The sequence below is a fragment of the Giraffa tippelskirchi genome, chromosome 13, assembly GCF_054371585.1.
Source record: "Giraffa tippelskirchi isolate mGirTip1 chromosome 13, T2T-mGirTip1v1.2.pri, whole genome shotgun sequence".
Lineage (NCBI taxonomy): Eukaryota > Metazoa > Chordata > Mammalia > Artiodactyla > Giraffidae > Giraffa > Giraffa tippelskirchi.
The window spans coordinates 22,968,894-22,991,784 of record NC_137287.1 but is presented as its reverse complement, the minus strand read 5'-3'; the positions used below and the strand labels follow the sequence as shown (position 1 = coordinate 22,991,784).

General features: G+C 40.8%; 1 protein-coding gene across 3 annotated transcripts in view; it reads right to left on the bottom strand.

The window, feature by feature from the left end:
• Positions 1-22,891, bottom strand: part of DNAH3 (dynein axonemal heavy chain 3) — a 221,930-nt gene that overhangs the window by 48,060 nt on the left and 150,979 nt on the right. For all 3 annotated transcript variants that reach the window (XR_014072618.1, XM_081554574.1, XM_081554575.1), the window contains exons 42-50: positions 21,841-22,135; positions 18,274-18,453; positions 14,342-14,465; positions 14,104-14,260; positions 13,717-13,860; positions 11,668-12,334; positions 10,201-10,366; positions 8,096-8,312; positions 3,381-3,563 (exon numbers count right to left, since the gene is read on the bottom strand). Coding sequence is in view for 2 of the 3 variants with exons in the window: in XM_081554574.1 (XP_081410700.1) it covers positions 3,381-3,563; positions 8,096-8,312; positions 10,201-10,366; positions 11,668-12,334; positions 13,717-13,860; positions 14,104-14,260; positions 14,342-14,465; positions 18,274-18,453; positions 21,841-22,135 (2,133 nt within the window). In the remaining variant the exon portion in view is untranslated. The remainder of the gene's footprint in view (positions 1-3,380; positions 3,564-8,095; positions 8,313-10,200; positions 10,367-11,667; positions 12,335-13,716; positions 13,861-14,103; positions 14,261-14,341; positions 14,466-18,273; positions 18,454-21,840; positions 22,136-22,891) is intronic.

Below are 22,891 nucleotides of genomic sequence, written 5' to 3'. Positions count from 1 at the left end.
GGAAACAAAACCATAAAACAAGCCACAATTATGTTATGGTTGCAATAATAAACCTATCCATGTGTACAGACAGGAACTAGAGGAAAGCCTGGAAAAGTGGAAAAGTGTGAAAGCTGAGCTCTTAAAAGTCATTTTGTATGTGTTATTACTGTTATATCATTTGCTTCTATATAAGAAATTATAATTAAAAATGACCCCTGTAGCTTAGCCGTGCACAGAGCAGCAGGGCTGTTCAAGGCTGTGAATCACAGTGCTTGCTGACAAAATGTAATCAACTCTGCAGTACTTCTGGCATTATTATCCTCAATATGGGGGAAAGAAATGATACATTAGCTTAAAAAGAATCGACCAATTTGAGCAAACCATTTTACTTGGGAGCAAAGTGTTTGAGGACTGACTCTTTCCTTGCCAATCTCCTGATCTTCCTAGTATGAATCCCATTCCATTGCAGAGCCTCTGAACTTCATTAAGTACCACACTGGGTGCTCTCCCATGTCCTCTCATTTCTAGGGGTGTGAAGAGCTTAAAGAAAATCAGCCATGAGAGGTTCAGAAGGGGTTTCTGGTCCTTACAAAAAAAGACTTAGAGCAAGCACAGGTTTTCCTCTCCTCCTTGGATAGTTTCTTCTACCTCCTGGCTCACCTCCAGGATGTTGCTCCCAGTACTTGGGGATGGGATGGCAGAGCATTAGACCTCACCCTTCACACCAAAACCATAGGTGGAAGTTTATTGCCCAGGATGGGTGTGGTGGCCCATCTCCTTATAAGCCTGATGTCATCTCTTGCCTCCCTCCTGTTCCAGCAAGTCGCTGTTTTCCCCTGACGTTGTACAGCAGAAACCTATATGTACATGGTGAGAGACTGGGCTTCATAAAACAGGCAAGTCCACTGGGTACAGAGTAAAGAATGACAATTTTGGAGGGTAGTTAACATGGGCTGTTAATCTCTGATTGTATGCTGGACACATGCCATAAGCTTTACATGTTTTTCTCTTAGTATCTCCATTTTATAGGTGAGGAAACAGGTTAGGAATGGACAGAGCAAAGCTGAGCCCTGACATGCCTGATTCTAGTATAGAACCATGGAAGAGTTGCAAATTCACATGCCTAGGGACCAGCCACTGGGCTTCCCTGGTAGCTCGACAGTAAAGAATCCATCTGCAATGCAGGAGACCGGGATTCGATCCCTGGGTTGGGAAGATCCCCTGGAGGAGGACATGGCAACTCACTCCAGTATTCTTGCCTGGAGAATCCCCATGGACAGAGGAGCCTGGTGGGCTACGGTCCATGGGGTTGAAAAGAGTCAGACATGACTGAGCGACTAAGCACTCAGCACAGGGGCCAGGCCAGTGATATGAGTGTGGCAGGGAAGCTGACTGGGACTTTGATGAGCTGAAACACGCAAAGGGCAGCATTCATTTAAAGCTGCCAGTGCAGACAACCCAGGAATGCAGGTCCAGTGTTACCCAAGAGCCCAATTTTTTCCTAAGGAAAGCCGAAATTTTAGAATTTTTTTACTTGAAATCTTTTGATTTTTAAAAGTTGATAACTATTTCAAATTATAAGAAATATGGTATTTGTCGTAGCATATTATATTGCCCAGCTGCTAATTTTTGTAACTCTTGGAATAATGGTCATATGCAAGGGCTTTGGAATCAGAGAGCTGTGGATTTTAATCCTGATTCAATCACATTGTTACTGTGTGATCTTAGGCAAATCATTTTAGTTCTTGTATCATGATTTTCTCATCTGTAAACTAGGAATGATACCATTTGCCTTGCAGGGCAGTTAGAATGATGAAAGTTAATGTAAATCAAGTAGAGGAGAGAAGAGAGAAGAAACTCTCTTATTCATTCCTATTTCCCCACTGCCTAGAAAAGTGCCAGCAAAAAGTAAGTGTTCGATAAATATTTGTTAAATAAAGGAATACCAAATGCACCATGGGCTTCCCTGGTAGCTCAGCTGGTAAAAAATCCACTTGCAATGCAGGAGACCCCAGTTTGATTCCTGGGTCAGGAAGATCTGCTGAAGAAGAAATAGGCTACCCACTCCAATATTCTTGGGCTTTCCTTGTGGCTCAACTGGTAAAGAATCCACCTGTAATGCCGGAGATCTGGGTTTGATCCCTGGGTTGGGAAGATCCCCTGTAGAACGGAAAGGCTACCCACTCCAGTATACTGGCCTGGAGAATTCCATGAACTGTACAGTCCATGGGGTCACAAAGATTTGGACGTGACTGAGAGACTTTCACTTCAGTTTCAAATACACCATAATGATGCTGATAAGTAGTAGCTCTTATTATCATCTTGTTATAGAATGGCAAATTACCTGCCACATTATGTGCCTAGTGGCCAATGTCTTTTATGGTCTTTCATGGTTCCACTGGCATCCTGCTCATACCAGTAGGACTATGAGTGAGCATGCCTCTCTTATCCAGGACATACATTGTGAAACTCTGAGATCAGGGACTGACCCAAGGGAATGTCAGGACTCACTGGAGAAAAGGCCTATCCTTTTGAAAAAAGTGCCCCATGATCTAGAAGTGAGACACAAACTAATTCTTGTTCAAGCTCTTGTTTGAAGAATGGTCAGAAGAGTTTTCTAACTGCTATGTGGGGCACAAGGACAAGTATCTTCATCTAAGTGCCATGAGCCTTGGAGTTGGATCCTACCAACAGGCCGTACAAAGTCAGTTTACCACTGAACCCCAGTGTTGTTGGCTTCCAAACCTTGATGGCTGTCATTACTATAAGTCTGAAGTCATTGTGATACTCAAATGGAATTGTATACTTGAAAGTGCTTGGAGAAATATATAACATGAACATTAATCAGATTTGCTTCTAATATCTGAATACAGGTGAAGCCCTTCCCAGGACTTTTCTTCCTTGTTACGAAAATTATCTTCAGATGGAGTCCTCTAGACTCAACATTCTGTCATTTGACAAATATTTACTCCACACCTTACACCAGCTACATTTGAGCAAAAACATGATTGAGGTGAAGGAGATAGCCAGAGGAAACATCCAGTGCAAGGGCCCTAAGGTGGGACACGCCTTGTGTTTGTTTAGTGAATAGCTAGGAGGCCATTGTGGCCAGAAGAGTCAACGAGAAGAAAGAAATATGAGATAGGGTTAGATCCTGCTGGGGCTTATATGACTTTGAGTGAGACAGAGAGTATTTGTAAAACAATAAGTCTTCCTGGAGAGAACCAGGTGTCCTTTACTAGCTATATGATGCTAGGAAACTTTTCAAGTCTCATTTTTTTCCCTCTGCAAGATAGGCATGACCGTGTATATTCTGTGAGACTCTGTTAGGCTCTAGTGAGATAATAGATGAACCCTGAAAATGCTGGTTCCCTTTCTTTCCTCTCAGCAAGTTATACCTTGATTCCTTGAGCAATGGCAGCAGCAGCATTGGCTTCTTTTTCATCTGCTTGCACTAGAAGTTTCTTGGCATCAGCTTCTCGAGTCTCTGCTTCGATTTTCACCATCATCTTAGCAGTCTCTTCAGAGGTCTGAATGAGTTGGGGTTGGAGGGCAGTCAGTTCTACTTGCATGACGGCCACCTAGCAAGGAGAGAGGATGGGTGAGGTGCCAGGTCAGCCATATAAATGCCAAAAATGGAACAGTTGGCAAAAGTTGAAATGATTCTCTGACTGATAATACATGCAGAAAATACAAATGATGTTAATAGTACTGGGTACATATTTGTTGGCTGGAGTTCCTCTCTTTGATCTTGTAATATTTCATTATTTAGTTCATGCTATGTGTTGTAATTATCAAGCTCCATGATAGGCGCTAGACATATAATAGTAAACTTAAATTTTTTTGAAAAGATACAACATTAAAAAAAGGTATTCTTGTATTGAGCCTACACTACACTTTAGTATTGGGGGCAGGGAAAGACAGAAGTAAGTTAGGGGAAAAACCCCTACATTTTTTAAGTCTCTGAAGGAATAAAGATGGCTGAGATAGCTGGGAAGGACAGAACTTTAAAGGTCATATTTTTCCCCCAACAGTCTGATGCCCTCTACAACATTCCTGTCTAGTAGTTTTCTGGCCACTGTTTGAACACTTCTACTGGTGAGGAGGTTACCACCTTTCAGGGGAGTTGGACCATTTTTCAGACAACTTAACACATTAGATTTTCCTGATAAGGGGCTGGAATTTACCCTCATGCAATTAAAATAAATTTTTTTTAATTAATTTATTTTACTTGGAGGATAATTACTTTACAATATTGTGGTGGCTTTTGCCATATATCAACATGAATCAGCCACGGGTGCACCTGTGGCCTCCCATCTTGAATCCCCCTCCCACATCCCTCTCCACCCCATCCCTCTGGGTTGTCCCAGAGCACCGACTTTGAGTGCCCTTCTTCATGCATCGAACTTGCACAAGTCATCTATTTTATATATGGTAATATACATGTTTCAATGCTATTCTCTCAAGTCATCCCACCCTCGCCTTCTCTCACTTAGTCCAAAAGTCTATTCTTTACATCTGTGTCGCTTTTGCTGCCTTGCATATAGGATCATCATTAGCATCTTTGTAAGTCAGAAAGAGAAACACCAATACAGTATATTAACACATATATATGGAATTTGTGAAGTGTTAATATACTACAGGCCAATATCACTAATGAACATAGATGCAAAAATCCTCAACAAAATTCTAGCAAACAGAGTCCACCCCCATGCAGTTTTTACCCACTGGTCCTGATTCTGCCTTCTAAGGCAATTCAAATGCTTATTTGAAGAAAGTCTCATAACCTTGAACCCACTGTCCACAGAAAGCCCATGTGAGAAAGGAAGCATAGCAAGCTGGTTGATTAGGAACACAGACTGTGGAGTCACTCAGACCTAAGTTTCAGTTTTCACCTCATCACTTGCACCAGCTTCTCATGAGGCTGTGTGATCATGGGCAAGTTGCCTGTCCTCTCTGGGAGTTTGATCTCTTTGTGTGTGATGTGATGATAACTGTACTTTCCTCATATAGAGCACCAGACACGTGGGAGGTCTCAAGGAAAGTTAACTGGCACCATCATTCCCTTTACTGGTCTAGACTGTCTCAGGTCATTTTGCTGCTCTTTGAACAACAGTTTGCTCACCCTTATGTGGACAGACTCCAATTCTCAACATCTCTCTAAAAGCTTAAGGACCTTGAGCTGGACCCAGCAACTAAAGGAAGAGAGCAACAGAGGCCACTTCTGATGTTCTTTCCCACCCCTGTGCTGTGTTTTGGTGGATCTGCTGGGTATTCAGTGCCAGGCCAACCCACTGAAAACCATTTGGTTGCCTTAGTTCTTTATTGGTGCTGAAAATTCATATCTTAACATGGTTTTGTCAAGTGGCTCAAGCACAAATGAATTACTAATTCATATGCCAGGCATTTGTCTAAGGGTTACACTTGTGTTAGCTCATTTAATCTTCATAATAGTCCTATGAAGTGAAGACTTATTATCACTTTTTTTTATAGAAGAGAATCTTCAAGGTTCTATAGCTGATAAGCTATAAAGCTGGAATTTGAGCCTGGGCCTTGTTCTTAACCACTGCCTTATTCTGCCCAGTTCTCCACTGAGAATATCCAGGGCTGGGGCAAGGGTGAGGTGAGTGAGGCACTTACATTGGGCACAAAATTTAAGAGGGATCCAAAAAACTCAGTCTATTTATATATACTATTATATTTTTATATACTATCAATATTGTACTTTGTATATATATATATATATATATGTGTGTGTGTGTATACATATATATATTCATATATGGTGGTGGTGGTGGTTTAGTCAGTACGTTGTGTCCAACTCTTGTGACCCCATGACTCCTCTGTACATGGGATTTCCCAGGCAAGAATACTGGAGTGGGTTACCATTTCCTTCTCCAGGTGATCTTCCAGACCAAGGGATGGAACCTCTGTCTCTTTCATCTCCTCCATTGCAGGTGGATTTATTACTGACTGAGCCACCACAGAAGAGAAGGGAAAGGCAAAGGAGAAAAGGAAAGATATACCCATTTGAATTCAGAGTTCCAAAGAATTGCAAGGAGAGATAAGAAAGCTTTCCTCAAGGATCAATGCAAAGAAACAGAGGAAAACAACAGAATGGGAAAGTCTAGAGATCTCTTCAAGAAAATTAGAGATACCAAGGGAAGAGTTCATGCAAAGATGGGCACAATAAAGGACAGAAATGGTATGGACCTAACAGAAGCAGAAGATATTAAGAAGAGATGGCAAGAATACACAGAAGAACTATACAAAAAAGATTTTCATGACCTAGATAAACATGATGGTGTGATCACTCACCTAGAGCAAGACATCCTGGAATGCGAAGTCAAGTGGGCCTTAGGAAGCATCACCATGAACAAAGCTAGTGGAGGTGATAGAATTCCAGTTGAGCTATTTCAAATCCTGAAAGATGATGCTGTGAAAGTGCTGTACTCAACATGCCAGCAAAATTGGAAACCTCAGCAGTGGCCACAGGGCTGGAAAAGGTCAGTTTTCATTCCAATCCCAAAGAAAAGCAATGCCAAAGAATGCTCAAACTACCACACAATTGCACACATTCCACACGCTAGTGAAGTAATGCTCAAAATTCTCCAAGCCAGGCTTCAACAGTACGTGAACCGTGAACTTCCAGATGTTCAGCTGGATTTAGAAAAGGCAGAGGAGCCAGAGATTAAATTGCCAACATCCATTGGATCATCAAAAAAGCAAGAGAGTTTCAGAAAACATATACTTCTGCCTTATTGACTATGCCAAAGCCTTTGACTGTGTGGACCACAACAAACCCTGGAAAATTCTTAAGCAGATGGGAATACCAGACCACTTGACCTGCTTCTTGAGAAATCTGTATGCAGGTCAGGAAGCAATAGTTAGGAAGGTCAGGAAACAACAGTTAGAACTGAACATGGAACAACAGACTGGTTCCAAATTGGGAAAGGAGTACGTCAAGGCTGTATATTGTCACGCTGCTTATTTAACTTAAATGCAGAGTACATCATGAGAAACGCTGGGCTGGATGAAGCGCAAGCTGGATGAAGCGCAAGCTGGAATCAAGATTGCTGGGAGAAGTATCAATAACCTCAGATATGTAGATGACACCACCCTTAGGGCAGAAAATAAAGAACTAAAGAGCCGCTTGATGAAAAGTGAAAGAGGAGAGTGAAAAAGTTGGCTTAAAATTCAACATTCAGAAAACTAAGATCATGGCATCTGTTCCCATCACTTCATGGCAAATAGATGGGGAAACAATGGCTGACTTTACTTTTTTTGCCTCCAAAATCACTGCAGATGGTGATTGCAGCCATGAAATTAAAAGGTGCTTACTCCTTGGAAGCAAAGTTATGACCAACCTAGACAGCATATTAAAAAACAGAGACATTACTTTGTCAGCAAAGGTCCGTCTAGTCAAGGCTATGGTTTTTCCAGTGGTCATGTGTGGATGTGAGAGTTGGACTATAAAGAAAGCTGAGAGCCGAAGAATTGATGCTTTTGAACTGTGGTGTTGGAGAAGACTCTCAAGAGTCCCTTGGACTGCAAGGAGATCCAACCAGTCCATCCTAAAGGAGATCAGTCCTGGGTGTACATTGGAAGGACTGATGTTGAAGCTGAAACTCCAATACTTTGGCCACCTGATGCGAAGAGCTGACTCATTTGAAAAGACTCTGATGCTGGGAAAGATTGAGGGCAGGAGGAGAAGGGGACGACAGAGGATGAGATGGTTGGATGGCATCACCGACTCAATGGACATGAGTTTGAGTAAACTCTGGGAGTTGGTGATGGACAGGGAGGCCTGGCGTGCTATAGTCCATGGGGTTGCAAAAAGTTGGACATGACTGAGCGACTGAACTGAACTGAACTGAGCCACCATATACCCTCTCAGCCACCAGGGGAGCCTCATATTTTATATATACTATTGTATTTTTATATATAGTATTGGATTTTATTGTAATGGATTAGGTCAAGTGAGTGAGGTGAGTGCAGGGTCAGATGCTATCTTTATTTTGTGCTCTCTTGACTTCTGCATCCGAACAAGTGCTTCACCGCATCCAATTAGTCCTGGACCTCTTTGTCCCAGTACTATTTTGTCTGTGCTTACCTGTGAAGCTGCAAATTCAAGTTTCTGCAGGCCTGTCAGATATCGGTTCCTCATCATATCGACCTCTTGCCTCTTCTTATTTAGGAGTGTCTTGAATGTTAGGATCAATTCGAGGTAGGAGGTGGGGGTAACATAGTTGTGTCTGCGAAGGATGTTGTAATAATCAAGTGACAGCTTTTTCACACTCTCCTGGAAATATTTGCACATGGAGATGACCCTGTCGAGGACACAGAGGTGGTCAGACAGGCCCAATTTGCTGCAGAGAGATCTAACACAGCTTTGGTTCACAGAAGTAAGGATGTGAGAAAGCCACTCACAGTGGCCAGCTAGAATCCCCAGTTCTTTGAAGCATGTCAACAGAGTCTCAGGAAGGATTGGGGAGGTATATATTCTTACTAGAATGAACTTTGATCAGACAGTTTCTAGCTTTAATTGCTTTTATGAATCACCAAGGTTTAGGCAGGAGTTCTTAATCTTTGGAAGTCTGATGAAGCCTCTGGACTTTTCAGAATAATGTTTTAATGCATAAAATAATATATTATAGAATTACAAAAGAAACCAATTATGTTAAAGAGTTTTCTAAATATTTTAAACACCAAATTTATGATACAGTAATGTGTGTGTGTGTCTGTGTGTGTGTCTGTGTGTGTTTGGCTGCACCTCGTGGCATGTAGGATTTTAGTTTCCTGACCTGGATCGAACCCATACACCCTGCAGTGCTTAAGAATCCACTGGAAGTGTAGATTCTTAACTACTGCAGATAAGTCTCAATATGTGTGATTTTATTTACACATTAAATCAGGGGCCAGCAGACTTTTTCTGGTTAGGACCAGATAGTGAATATTTTAGGCTTTGTGAGCCACACGGTCTGAAGTAGCAACTATTCAACTGTGCCACTGTAGTGTGCATGGCTGTTTCCAAAAAAGCATATTTGCAAAAATAAGGCTGTGAACTGGACTCAGCCATGGATCATAGTTTGCCAACTACAGCATTAAACAGTGAGATTGGACAATAGGTCTGAAAACTACCATCATTTTGAAGGGGATAATATATTGGTGCATCTGTAATGACTGAACGAGTTATGAAAATAACTGCGATTCTTACTGGTAACAAAGTCACAGGTCCTACACAACCCTATGGGGGCTTATTGTCTATGTTCATCATTGAAAGAAATGCAAAGTACCAGTTAGATGTCAATGAAAATGAAGATGTACTTTCCACCCACTCACATTCACTGACCCTCTGAGTTCTGGTCATGAGCCTATAGACCCAGGTTAAGCATTCCTGGGCCTAGAGAACAAAGTTCAAAGATCTTAAAATGGAATTTAAAGCAATGAACATTCTGACCACTACCTACTTCTTCATTTTCTATTTACTCACTTAATAAGCAGTATTCGAACCTAGTATGTACTAGGTACTAAGAATACAGAACTATACAAGGCAGGTGACATGACCCTTACCTTCATAGGACACTTAGAATGGTCAACAGTCTTATCCTTTCTCTTACTCTAGGTAAAATTCAGTGCTTTACTTTGTGTATCTGTGCTTTACACAAAAAAATAGTTTTTTTTCACAACAAAATCCCTGGCAAGTACCAGTTTTCCATCCCTTAGGCAGCAATATCTCCCCTGTTGAGAATGCATGCTCTAAGATTATTGAAATCCAGGTTCTCATAGCTATGACAACAGTACATCTCTAGAACAATTCTGAACAATGAAATGTTCTTCTTTTTTCAGCAAAGGTGTTTTATTAAATATCTAAATGGTATTTATAATTTGTAATTTATTTCTCATTGGAAAAGACCTTGATTCTGGGAAAGATTGAAGGCAAAAGGAGAAGGGGGCGGCAGAGGGTGAGATGGCTAGACAGCATCCCCAACTCAATGGCCATGAATTTGAGCAGACTCTGGGAGACAGTGAAGGACAGGGAAGTCTAGTATGCAGCAGTCCATGTGGTCACAAAGAGTCAGACACACGACTTAGTGACTGAACAGAACAGAACATACATAAATTGATAAATCTTGAAACAGCAAAAAGAATAGAGCCAATATTTTGATTTTTGTTTGAAATATTTGTTTGGGGTACTAAAATGCAGCTAGCACTTACTCTATCCGAATATTGTCATCGAGCTCTACATCTTCTAGAAATTTGTTGGCCACCAACTCCAGGGCATCTGTGGGCCAAGACTGGAACCAGTCTATTGTGCAGCAATTGATCAGAGAAGGGAACATTCGCAGGCGGTTCCGGAAGGCATCCCCAATTGGACTCATGGCTAACGAAAAGCAGATTTCATTAGTTCTCTTTCTTCCAGTCAAGGAGGTCAAAAGGGACAGACAGGTCATCCCAAGGATTCTGAGGGGGATAGGGAGCAGTCATGTTTCCTGTTGGCACTCCAGAGTATAATTGGGAACAGTCAGGATGAGTGCCTGGAAAGCATAGGAATCATGGGATATTTTCATGCAACTTTGATGGGAATTCAGTTTATTGCAATAGTTTGTGTCTGGTTTTCAATATTCATATTATCCTAGATTATCCATTCTAGATATTTAGGATCATATAGTCAGAGTGTTTTAAGCCCTTTGACCCACTTGCTTCATTTGTCCTGACTCACAGACCTCAGGGAACCATGGTGCCCTATACATAGCTACTTATGGATGCTGCTGTGGGGGCCCTATCAGCTTGTTTCTGACCTCATCTCCATCTAACCACAAATTTTGGATTCTATGCCCCAAATTCTGTTAATTGTTTATTCAGATTCAATGTGTACCAGGTACTTGCTAGGAGGAAGCATAATGCATAGGTGGAAGTGTGAGAAAGTCAGTGTGGCTAAAAAAGAAGGGGAAGCATGGTTTGAGATGAGAGTGGAGAGGATGCAGGGGACAGTCTGGCAGGTGGTCTTATAAAACTGTAGGTTAGGGATTTTGGTCTTTATCTGAATAGAAAGTAATTCAGGTGTTTTAATTTGTGTGTGTATGTGTATGTAAATATACAATGAACAGATTTGCAATACAAGAAAAACAAATCTTGACAGTGGAAAGCATCCTGATTCAGTGGAACATAAATGTCTGGAATGGACAGAGTGGACATAGAGAGAACAGTTAGAAGGCTATAGAGGTGAGGTCTGGGTGAGATGATATTCATAGCAGCTTAGCTAATTTGAAGGTGGCAGAGATAGAGATAAGTGGGTTGATATGAGCATAAGAAGGCAAAAATTGACAGGACATGGTAATGAAGAGAAGCATTCAACATGACCCCTAAGCTTCTGGACAGACTGGAGATGATATTCACAGAGAGAAAAACTCCAGATGTTATTTTGTAAGTCGGCCAGGGTAATGTACTAAAAGGAAGGAGAGGGTTCAGAGCAGAATTCAGAGAATTGAAGAGAGTGGAACAGGTTTAAAATAGTTTTTCAGGAGAATGGAAGTTTGCACAGGAATTCCAGGTACTGATCATTGGGCAAGTTAGGTACCTTGGTTGGATCGATGTTGGCACCATTGTAAGAGGACTGGGCTTAGGGAAAGGAGACCCTGAAACATCCAAGGAAAAGGGCAAAATGAATTTTCTCATTCTTACCAAGGACAACGTGAAGGTTCTTTTTCACTTTCTCAATGAAGAGGTTATACATAGAAAGAGGGGTGACTTCGATCTTTTCTCCTTCTGTCCTGGCTGCCATTTGCATCTTCTCCACAATGTCAGCCTTCTCATCAGCAGGGAAGATGTTGGGCACATCACCGGTGTTCAGAAGCATGTTGATGTCCTCAACGAATGACTCATCCTTGATCTGATTATCAGCAAAGAGGAACACAGTACTCTTGGTGGCCACACCAACCTGGAGCATGATCTTCTTCAGGTCCTCTCGCCAATCACTGCCTGAGTAGCTCTTTGTGATCTCGATCTGGTATAGCTCATATGAGTTCATGAATGTGGACAGTTTGCTGGCACTTTGCCGCCCACTGCCCCCAATGCCCACCAGGAGCAAGTGGCCTTTGTCCTGCTTCAGGACCCTGCAGATCCTAGAGATGTGCTCAATGGCGAACCTGAACATCACTAAGGACATGGGGGCCTTGCTGATATTGTTGAACTCTTCCAGGTAATACTCCATGACCACTGTGAGCTGTTTTAAGTCAGTGATCTCATCATATATCTTTTGGTCACTTTCTGGCTTGAAGAAATCTCCAAAGAAGAGGCTACGGATATTATCATCAACTATCTTTCCAGTGGGTGATAGGTGGATGAGGACCTGTGGAAAAGATAAGTCTCAGCCAGTGCTAGAAGGAGGGAACAGGAGATGTGTTTGTTTCCTCTGAGCACATTCTTCAAAGTCACGGTTCACAACAGTTTTGTTTTTTTAAACAAAATATGTGTATTTGATGGTTGTAAAGACTATGATGAAAGGACAGTTGAGAAAAGAGTGTGAAAGCAAGGGTCAATCGGTTTGCTAAGTGATTAAAATATTGGTGGACAGATTATAAGATCCCAGGAGGAGGTGGTCAAAAGGTGAGATCATTTGTAATGTACTTGCTTCTTCACCAAATAGAGGTGCAGGCTTTAATCTGTTCTCCACTCTGTACCTAGAGTAGAAATGTTTTAGATGCTTCTTCTTTCTGATATTAGAAACTAGCAGTGTGGCATCATTGACTCGATGGAAATGAGTCTGGGTAAACTCCGGGAGCTGGTGATGGACATGGAGGCCTGGTGTACTGTGATTCATGGGGTCGCAAAGAGACGGACACAACTGAGCAACTGAACTGAACTGAACTGAGTGTTTCTGTACATGGCCTCTGGATGAAATATGAAACACTTGCATTTTTTTCTATGGAGAAATCATAGCTTCTTAAAAGTAGAGGTAGAACTAGATGATGCGAATATATAGGGTTTAAACTTTTCTTATATCAAAATGAAAAAGTGAAAATATTTACAAATAGGAAACCAAGGCAATCTTTCACTTGGGTTTTACACAGGGCATCAATCAAACAATAAAAATTCATGGTGTTTTTATTTCTTAACTCAAAAGTTAATTGACCTTAAAAATGCATTTTACATTAATTACAAACAAAACATCTTTTCATAAATGATAAGTTTGAATGGATCCAAACTTATATGTTACCTGGAAAGTCAAGTGAAATTGGGCCAAGTATTATATTACTTGGAACAGGGAAGCCTGGCAGGCTACAGTCCATGGTGTTACAAAGAGTTGGACATGACTTGGTGACTGAACAACAAAAACAACAGTATATCACCAAATCAAGTGACTAATTGGCTCAATACACTGTTTCTTGAGATTCAGAAAGCAGAGCTGTAAGTCTCTATTTGGGCTTTCCTGGTGGCTCAGTGGTAAAGAATCCGCCTGCCAATGCAACAAACCCGGGTTCGATTTCTGGGTCAGGAAGATCCCCTGGAGAAGGAAATGGCAACCCATTCCAGTATTCTTGCCTGGAAAATCCCATCGACAGAGGAGCCGGTGGGCTACAGTCCATGGGGTTGCAAAAGAGTTGGACACAACTGAGTGACTGAATAACAACAATAAAGTCTGTACTAGGGAGGGAGCCTGAAATCTGAGATTAGCATGATCACATATTTGGGGCAATTTCTGAGGTCAAAAGGTCACAGGGTCTTGCTTACCTTTTCCACAGACTGCTTGAAGCAATTGGAGGTAGTTTCCCTTACCATGTTAAAAAAGACCTGTCTATCTTCATGATCAATCAGACGGTCATAGAAGACCCGGTAAACCTCATGAATCCAAAGCCGGATAAACTTCTCTACATCCTGAAAATTCAGTCAGTTATTTGAATGAATGGCACATGGTGGCTGAGGCAGTAGTTTTCAAACAGTTTCTAAGTCCTGGGTTGTTGTGAAGATTAAATGAGATAACGCTTACAAAATACTTAGCACAATGCCAGCACAGATTAAATGCTTAATAAAAGTTAGCTATTACTATTATCATTATATATTCCACATAGCCAAGGATATCACTGAATGAACTTGATAACAGAAATGACAGCGGCTGACCTGCAGGTGGGTGTGAGGGCAGAGCAATACCCCTTGGATGACCCGTGAGAAATCACGCAGGTTAAAGACATAGTGTGACTTGGAGGGAGTTGGCAAGAAATTCTCCACTGCAGCTTTATAAATTGTCATCGTTGCTTGTACCATCATCTTTCCATATCTTGGGAGGAAGGAGAAGGCAGACCAGTTAAGGAAGGGCCAGAAATGAGGACCCCAGGCCAATAATACAGGAACCTCCTACCTTAAAAACATCACATCAAACCCTTTTCCAAAGTGCCAGTCAGCGATTGAACTGAAAATCTTGGTTAATATGTCATCCTCGAAGGCATTGATGGAAATGATATTCAGATGGCGAGTGAATCGTCCTGGAAAACATGCAAAGGTATGAATGTGCACACACACTCACACTTACCTCCTGGGCGTAGCAACCCTAAGATATAGAACGGTTTTTCCTCTACCTTTAAGTTCTAGAGCTGTGCTATTCAACATGGCAGCCTCTAGCCATATGTGGCTATTTAAATTTACATTAATTAAAATTAAGTAACATTAAAATGTATTTCCTTAGTCTCATTAACCACATATCAACTTCTCAAGGATAAACATGTGACTAGTGGATGTCGTATTGCACAGTATAGATATAGAACATCTCCATGACTGCAGAAGTGCTGGTAATAGTGCTAGCCAGGGCTCAAGACTGTTACTAGATAATGGCAATATGTTATTTTTGTAAAATAATCAAATAATTCAGAAATACTTTTACAGAAAGTAACTCTTGCCTCCTACACATCAAATCCATTTTCTCTCCCCTCCCAAATTAATCACTGTTAGTTTGGTATTCTTACAGCTCTACATCTATATCTATGTATCTAATATTAGATATCCATATATTTATATCTATAAAATTCATCCATTTAAAGTACAAAATTCAATAAATATTTAGCATTTCAGTTGTGCAACCATTATCACAATCAATAGCAGAATAATCACTCCAAAAAGAAATCCTTTACCTTTACCACTTTCCATTTCCTTGCAGCCCTTGGCAACTAATAATCGACTTTCTGTCTCTATGATTTGCCTGCATATCTTTTTAAAAAATATTTTACTGTATAAAGTACAGCACAGATACAGAAAATCACTGAAATTATAAAGTGAATCCTTATAAAGTTAACATCCTTACACCTACCATCCACATCAAGAAATACAACTTTGCCAGCCCTCCATAGAAGCCCCTCCATATATCCCATCCCAATCATATCCCTCTCCCTGTCTCCCTCCAAAGCTTACACTATCCTAATTTTAAAGTAACTACTATCTTGCATTTCTTTGTTTTTTTTAATCATCCATATGTACTGACATATGTAGGTTTACCATTTTTTTTTTTAAAATGCTGGAATAATATTTTACACATTGATTGGGAAATATTGAGAGTTGCATGAACTTGAAGAAGTCATGTATTCTTTTGATAATAAGCATCCTAATAGTACTTAATGTGTGCTAATGCTTATTACATGTTACCAAAACTCAGATCAGCCTTCTGCCAAACCATGCTCTCCACCACCATATGATAATGCCTTGAGCCTCAGTTTTTCCATATGAGCCCTAACAGCTGGCAGCTGGTCTGACAATTATCAGCTAGTCTGTTGGTTCTCCAGTGAACACATCTCTTTAAATATCAACATCAAATGAGGTCACTCTCTAGCTATGATAGAACAAGACAGAAACAAATTTGCTCTGAAATCATGAAAACTTCACCCCAAACTAATATGAGTGACTCTAGTTGTTTACTAAGTACAGAAAAAAATTAAGATACCTACTCTTAAATTGTCCCCACTCCCTGAGATTACCCAATCTAGAACAGAGTCCCTGGTTTCTTAAGCCTTTCTCACATCACCTAGCACAAGCCCATTTAACACCCTTTCACCAGGCACTCTCATGGTTCTCCATGCTATGTAGACACCCTTGTGCAGCAAATTAATAGACCCAGTTTCACTTGACTACAGATGTGTTCCTGGCAGTTTGGGGCATTGGTCTTTAAGATCTTTTCAATATGTCATATTTGTGACATAGCTTGAAAACTGTCACTGCTGTGCAAATGTTGGCAATTAGTATTTCCTTGGTATGTATGGGAAACAGACATTCCCTTTTGAATAGATCTCTCCCGCCCCACTGGTTTTAGTGAGAATTAATTGACATAAAATATATAAACTGAAGGTTTACAACATGATGATTTAATGCATATAAGGTATTGCAAAATGCTTGCATACTAAGGTTAAGTAACAATTCTATTGCTGCAGCTGTTGTTAACTAGAGTCACCATACTGTACATCAGATCCCCAAAACTTATTCATTTTATAACTGGAAATTTGTACCCTCTGACCAACATCTCCCCATTTCCCCTATGCCTTAGCTCCTGGCAACCATCATTCTACTGTTCCTGTGAGTTTGGCTTTTTTAGATTCCACATGTAAGTGATATCATATAGTATTTATTTTTCTGTCTGACTTATTTCACTTAGCTTAATGTTCTCAAGTTCCATTCATGTTGTCACATAGAGTTTCATTATTTTTATAGCCAAATAATACCCCAGGGTGTGTGTGTGTGTGTGTATACATTTTCTTTATCCATTCATCCATAAATAGACAGTTTGGATGTTTCCATGACTTGGCTATTGTGAATAATGTTGCAATATGGGACTAGGCTTCCCTGGTGGCTCAGCAGTAAAGAATCCGCCTACAATGCAGGAGACACAGGAGATGAGGGTTCGATCTCTGGATTAGGAAGATCCACTGGAGGGGGCATGGCAACCCACTCCAGTATTCTTGCCTGGAGCGTCCCATGGGCTGAGGAGCCTGGTGGGGTACAGTCCATAGGGCTGCAAAGAGTTGGACACAACTGAAGTGACTGAGCGTGCAGCGCAAACATGGGACTACAGATATCTCTTCAAGACAATGATTTCATTTCCTACAGATATACACCCAGAAGTGGCATTAGTGGATCATGTGGTAGTGCTATTTTTAATTTTTTGAGGGACGTCCTACTGGTTTTCATAGTGGCTGCATCAATTTATATTCCCACCAACAATGCACAAGAGCAGTTATTATCTCTTGACTTTTGTTAATAGCCATTCTATCAGGTGTGAGTGATATCTCAATGTGATTCTGATTTTCATTTCTCTAATAACCAGCAATGTTGAACATCTTTTCACGTGCCTGTTAGCCACTGTATGTCTTTAGAAAAATGCCTATTCGAATTCTCTATCCATTTTCAAGTCAGATTATTGTTTTGCTATTGAGTTGTATGAATTCCTTACCCATTTTGTATTTCAACTCTTTATCAGATAGATAGTTTGCAAATATTTTCTCCCACTGAATGAGTAGGTCTTAGAGAAAAGTAATATACCAAGTTCCTTTTCCTCTAAGTAGTTAGAGAAGTGTTGAATTTATAGATGCTAAGTAGCCGAGATCCTGCTATATTCAAACCCAAGGCAAAGGTACCGTTGGACTCTGTACTTGAAGTGGAAGGTGATGGTTTGTGTACTCAAGTAAAATCACCTTGTTTATCTCCCTTATTTTACAAATATATGCCAAGGGGAGATCAAGGTCACAGAATGTTAAGTCTGAAAATGGCATTAAGATTCTTAACCAAGGATGTATCTCAGAATAAAAGTATAGAAATCTGTAGACCTGGATGGATGAAGTTGCACATGAAATAAAATGTACTCCTACTAAAGTGTCAGATGATGGGGGAAAATCTTATTTACTTGTTTGTTTATTATTATTATTTTATTTAGGCCTATCTGGCTCCAAAGAATTGTAAGAAACACTACGGGTGAATCTGTCATTCACCTTTAGTTGAGAACTTCTGGTCTAGCCTCTCTCCTAGAACACAAGCTGACCACACAGAACTTATCTCTTCATGAGACTCTCTGTTCCTCTATGCCTAGCCAAAGAGTCCTCAAATCCTCTTTTCATCTTCTCATCCTATTTCATACAACTTTCAACATGGCATATTCAAATGCCATGCCTTGAATCTAACTCAAGTGTCTCTGGCCTAAATACACCTTTCTCTATCTTCCATCAGGACAGACTGCCTTGCACTAGCCCTCCATCCACAAAGATGGCCTGGTTCTGCAGGGGCAGGGGCAAAGAGTAATGAACTCTCTCCTTCACATACCAGTAATGTCATTCCTTCCTCCCCCAGGAGGGCCCATGGCTGTCACAAGCAGCACATCAACGATGTCCAGCTTATTGGTATCCTTCTTGTCAAACCAGTAACCATGGTCAATCCATTGCCGAAGGAGCTCAATGGGGGGCTGTGCTCCATATACCTCTTTGGCTGGCATGTTGAGGTCATCTGGGGAAAGAAATGATGGCCACAGATTGTAAGTCTATGGGATCCTTTGCTCTTTTAGGAGGTAGCAGATGACTATCTTTCCATGGGAGAGTCCATACTCAATTGTTATACCCTCACTCTAGGTAGGGCTCAGCCAGTGGACATTTTCACCATAATGGAAGAGATTTTTCAGGGTTCTGGCTTTCCTGGTTTATTGAGATCTCTGTGCATTTATTGAGATCTCTGTGCATGAGATCCTCTGTGCAAGGATGCACAGATTGGCATTAACAAACAGATATTTAAATTTTTCCCATTCCTTCACCCAAAATATATAGATTGTCTACTATGTGGTAGACATTTTGTTAATTTCTAGGGATATGATGGTGAGAAAGACAGTCATGCTTCTAGTTGACAGAGTATTTAATTTACCAGCAGGTAATAATGGGAACTCACATAGCAGAAAGGCTTCAAGCTAGGGTTTTTGAAGAGCAAAATCAAAAAGGCAAGAATAAATTGTGATTTCCTCCAGGGTAGGGATTGATTTTCTCCAATAGTACATTGTTCAGTCCTGGCACATAGAAGGCACTCAATACATTCCAATGAACATTGACTAAATGCCCATGTGTCATGTAACATTTTAGTAATTTTAGACATATTATCTCATCTACTCAAGTCAGTCAGTTCAGTCGCTCAGTTGTGTCCGACTCTTTGCGACCCCAGGAACCGCAGCGCGCCAGGCCTCCCTGTCCATCACCAACTCCCTGAGTCCACCCAAATCCATGTCCATTGAGTCGGTGATGCCATCCAGCCATCTCATCCTCTGTCGTCCCTTTCTCCTCCTGCCCTCATCTACTCAAGATGATGATTTTACAAGGAAAATAGTATTACCTTTATGTTAGAAGTGAGGAACTGAAGGTAATGGAATAATATGCTTAGGGATAAAAGGTGAGATTTGGACCTAGGTCTGTTTGACTGCAAAGCTTAAATTGCTTTTAGATAAACCATAAAAATAGGAAGGGAGAACAGATGAGAGGAAAGAACAAAGGAGGGAGGGAGGACAAGAAAGGGAAAAGAAAATATGAGCCCTGCCTTTATGGAGCTGTTGATAATTGGCAAGGATATAAATACATGCAACATTTACTATAAATACCTTAATTTTAAAGACAGAACATGAGATAATTCAGCAGAGCAGGGCATTACTATTACTAAATGAGAATTCTATGAATTAGCAGTTAAGACAGTAGAAAACATAATGTATTTGGCACCAAGAAACCTGGTTTTGGCTCGTGGCTCCAGAATTTTCTAGACGTTTGACTCTGAACAGGGAATTTAACCTTCAGAGCCTCATTTAATTGATCAGTAAAGTGATTTTTTTAAAAAGTCAGTTTTCATTCCAATCCCAAGGAAGGGGTGTGCCAAAGAATGTTCAAACTAACAGAAAATTGTGCTCATTTCCTATGCTAGTAAAGTTACTCAAAATCCTTCAAGCTAGGCTTCAGCAGTACATGTACTGAGAACTTACAGATTTACAGGCTGAGTTTAGAAAAGGCAGAGGAGCCAGAGATCAAATTGCCAACATTTGTCAGATCATAGAGAAAGCAAGGGAATTCCAGAAAAACTGCTGCTTCAATGACTATAAGGAAACCTTTGACTGTGTGGATCACAACAAACTGTGGAAAATTCTTAAAGAGATGGGAATACCAGACCACCTTTACATGTGTCCTGAGAAACTTGTATGCAGATCAGGAAGCAACAGTTAGGACCTTATATGGAACAACTTACTGGTTCAAAATTGGTTCAAATTTTATTGTTCAAAATTGGGAAAATAGTATGACAAGGCTGTATATTGTTACCCTGTTTATTTAACTTATATGTAGAGTACATCATGTGAAATGCCAAGCTGGATGAGTCACAAGCTGGAATCAAGACTGTCATGAGAAATTCCAACAACCTCAGATATGCAAATGATACCACTCTAATGGAAGAAAATGAGACGAGGAGCCAAGAGCCTCTTGATGAGGTCAAAAGAGGAAAGTGAAAAAGCTCGCTTAAAACCCAGCATTCAGAATATCAAGATCACAGCACCCAGCCCCATCACTTCATGGCAAATAGAAGGGGAAAAAGTAGAAGCAGTGACGGATTTTCCTTTCTTGGGCTCCAAAATCACTGCGGACGGTGACTGCAGCCATGAAATTAAAAGATGCTTGCTCCTTGGAAGGAAAGCTGTGATAAACCTAGACAGTGTATTAAAAAACACTGACTTTTGCTGACAAAAGTCCATATAGTCAAAGCTATAGTTTTTCCAGTAGTTGTGTATGGATGTGAGAGGTGGACCATAAATAAGGTTGAGCACCGGAGAATTGATGCTTTCAAATTGTGGTTCTGGAGAAGACTCTTGAGAGTCCCTTGGACTGCAAGGAAATCAAACCAGTCAGTCCTAAAGGAAATCAGCCCTGAATATGCACTGGAAAGACTGATGCTGAAAATCAAGCTCCAATACTTTGGCCACCTGATGCAAAGAGCCAACTCATTGGAAAAGACCCTGATTCTGGGAAAGATTGAAGGCAAAAGGAGAAGTGGGTAGCAGAGGATGAGATGATTAGAAAGCATCATCGAATGAATGAACAAGAACTTGAGCAAACTCTGGGAAATAATGGAGGACAGGGAAGCCTGGCTTGCTGCAGTCCACGGGGTCGCAAAGAGTTGGACATGACTTAGCGACTGAATAACAACAACAACAAAGTGATCATGATGGACAATAAACTCAAGGGGTTGTGAGGCTCAAAAGAAATAAAGGAGGAGGTGCTTTGTAAACAGATAAAATTCTGGAAAAATTCAATGTGCTTATTTAACAAACACTTATTTGGCAACTATTAGATTTCTTCATACACTGATAACATATTTATCTGGAACTTAGTGGAATAGAAGCTTATCACAGTGTGTGAGTTGCTTCTGGAGACACAAGACAGCAAACACTACAATCCCCTTCTGAACCTAACTACTGTCCCTACAAAGTAACTTGGCCTGATCCATGGGCTCAACTTCATCCCAGGAGAAACTGGGATCCTCCCTCAGGCAAAAAGGCCTGGACCATGCCTCAACATGGAAAATTTGGCATACAGTACATGGTTAAAAATACTTGGAAATGAATGAAGGAAAGGACAAGGAACAAAAAATGAAAGAAGCAAGAAAGGGAGGGAAGGAGAGAAGAAGAGGTGGAAAGATGGAAGAAAAGAAGGAAGGAAAACAGGAGGGGAGGGAAGGAATGTGGAATTATATTAACCAGAAATATTTTATCTTCCATACACAGTAAAAGGAATATATAGCAGTCCTACAAAGGGAGATTCTGTTTTGCTGCAACTTAAAATAGAAGAATTTGGTGGGTCCAGATCCAGGCCAGTGCCTTACCCACAAATACCACTGCTTTCTTCCCTATGGGAGGCCCAAAAAGGCCTTTCCGCCGGCGATCCAGCTTGGACATGATGATATCCTGCGTCTGATTGGCTGAAGTTCTGGCAGAGAAATTGATGCAGTTGGGCAGATAAGTATTTTTGGGAAGGCGAAGAAGGAAGTTGTTGGTGATGACTGATTTGCCTGTGCCCGTGGGTCCTACAAACAGCATTGGAATCTCATGGTCCAGGTAGGTTTTCAAGAAGAAGGACTGTCGGGCTGTCTCCATGGTAGGGATGATGAGTTCTGAGACCTGTGCCACAAAGACATGGTGAGTCTTGATACCGGGACCAGGAGAGTGGGTCTTGGTATTCAAGAGACTTGAGTTTTACCCTTACCATCCATTCAGCTATGTCTCTTATTTATCTTTATAAATTTGAGATTTTACCTCTTTAGCAGCCTAGTTTCTTCATCTATGAAACAGGGATAAAAATGGCATCTAGTTCGCTGAGCTGTTTTGAGGGTTAAATGAGATCTTGTATGTAAACATAGACTATAATTGTCTATTATCCCTGTTATAGAGATGAGGAAACAGATCCAGAGCTCACTAACACAGCAAGTAAATGGAAATGCAAAGATTTTAATTCCAACTTGTCTGATTGCAAGGATTGTATTCTTAACTACTGAAATATCATATTATAAACACCAATTATAGTAAGGCTGGGTCTACAGCTGCTGCCCTCTGGGACCTTCGCTTTGATCCAAGCTTTCTGCCTTGCCCTAGGCAAGATCCACCTTCCATATGCCATCTATACTGCCTGTCCAAGAAGGGTTAGGTATGACCCTTGACCCCCATTCCTTGTGCTTATTCCTCATCTGCTTTTCCTAAGGCTCATATTCTTGGTTCCTCCTATTAATCCCTTTAGCAATATGGAAATTGCAACATTGTTCCTGGTATTCAGACTCCAACTGGGCTCTAAGGGCTTGGTCTTGGATTCCTAGAATCTCTATTACTTTGAATAGAAAACCTTGCTTTAGATTGGCTTTTCTGAGCTTGAACCCTATCATC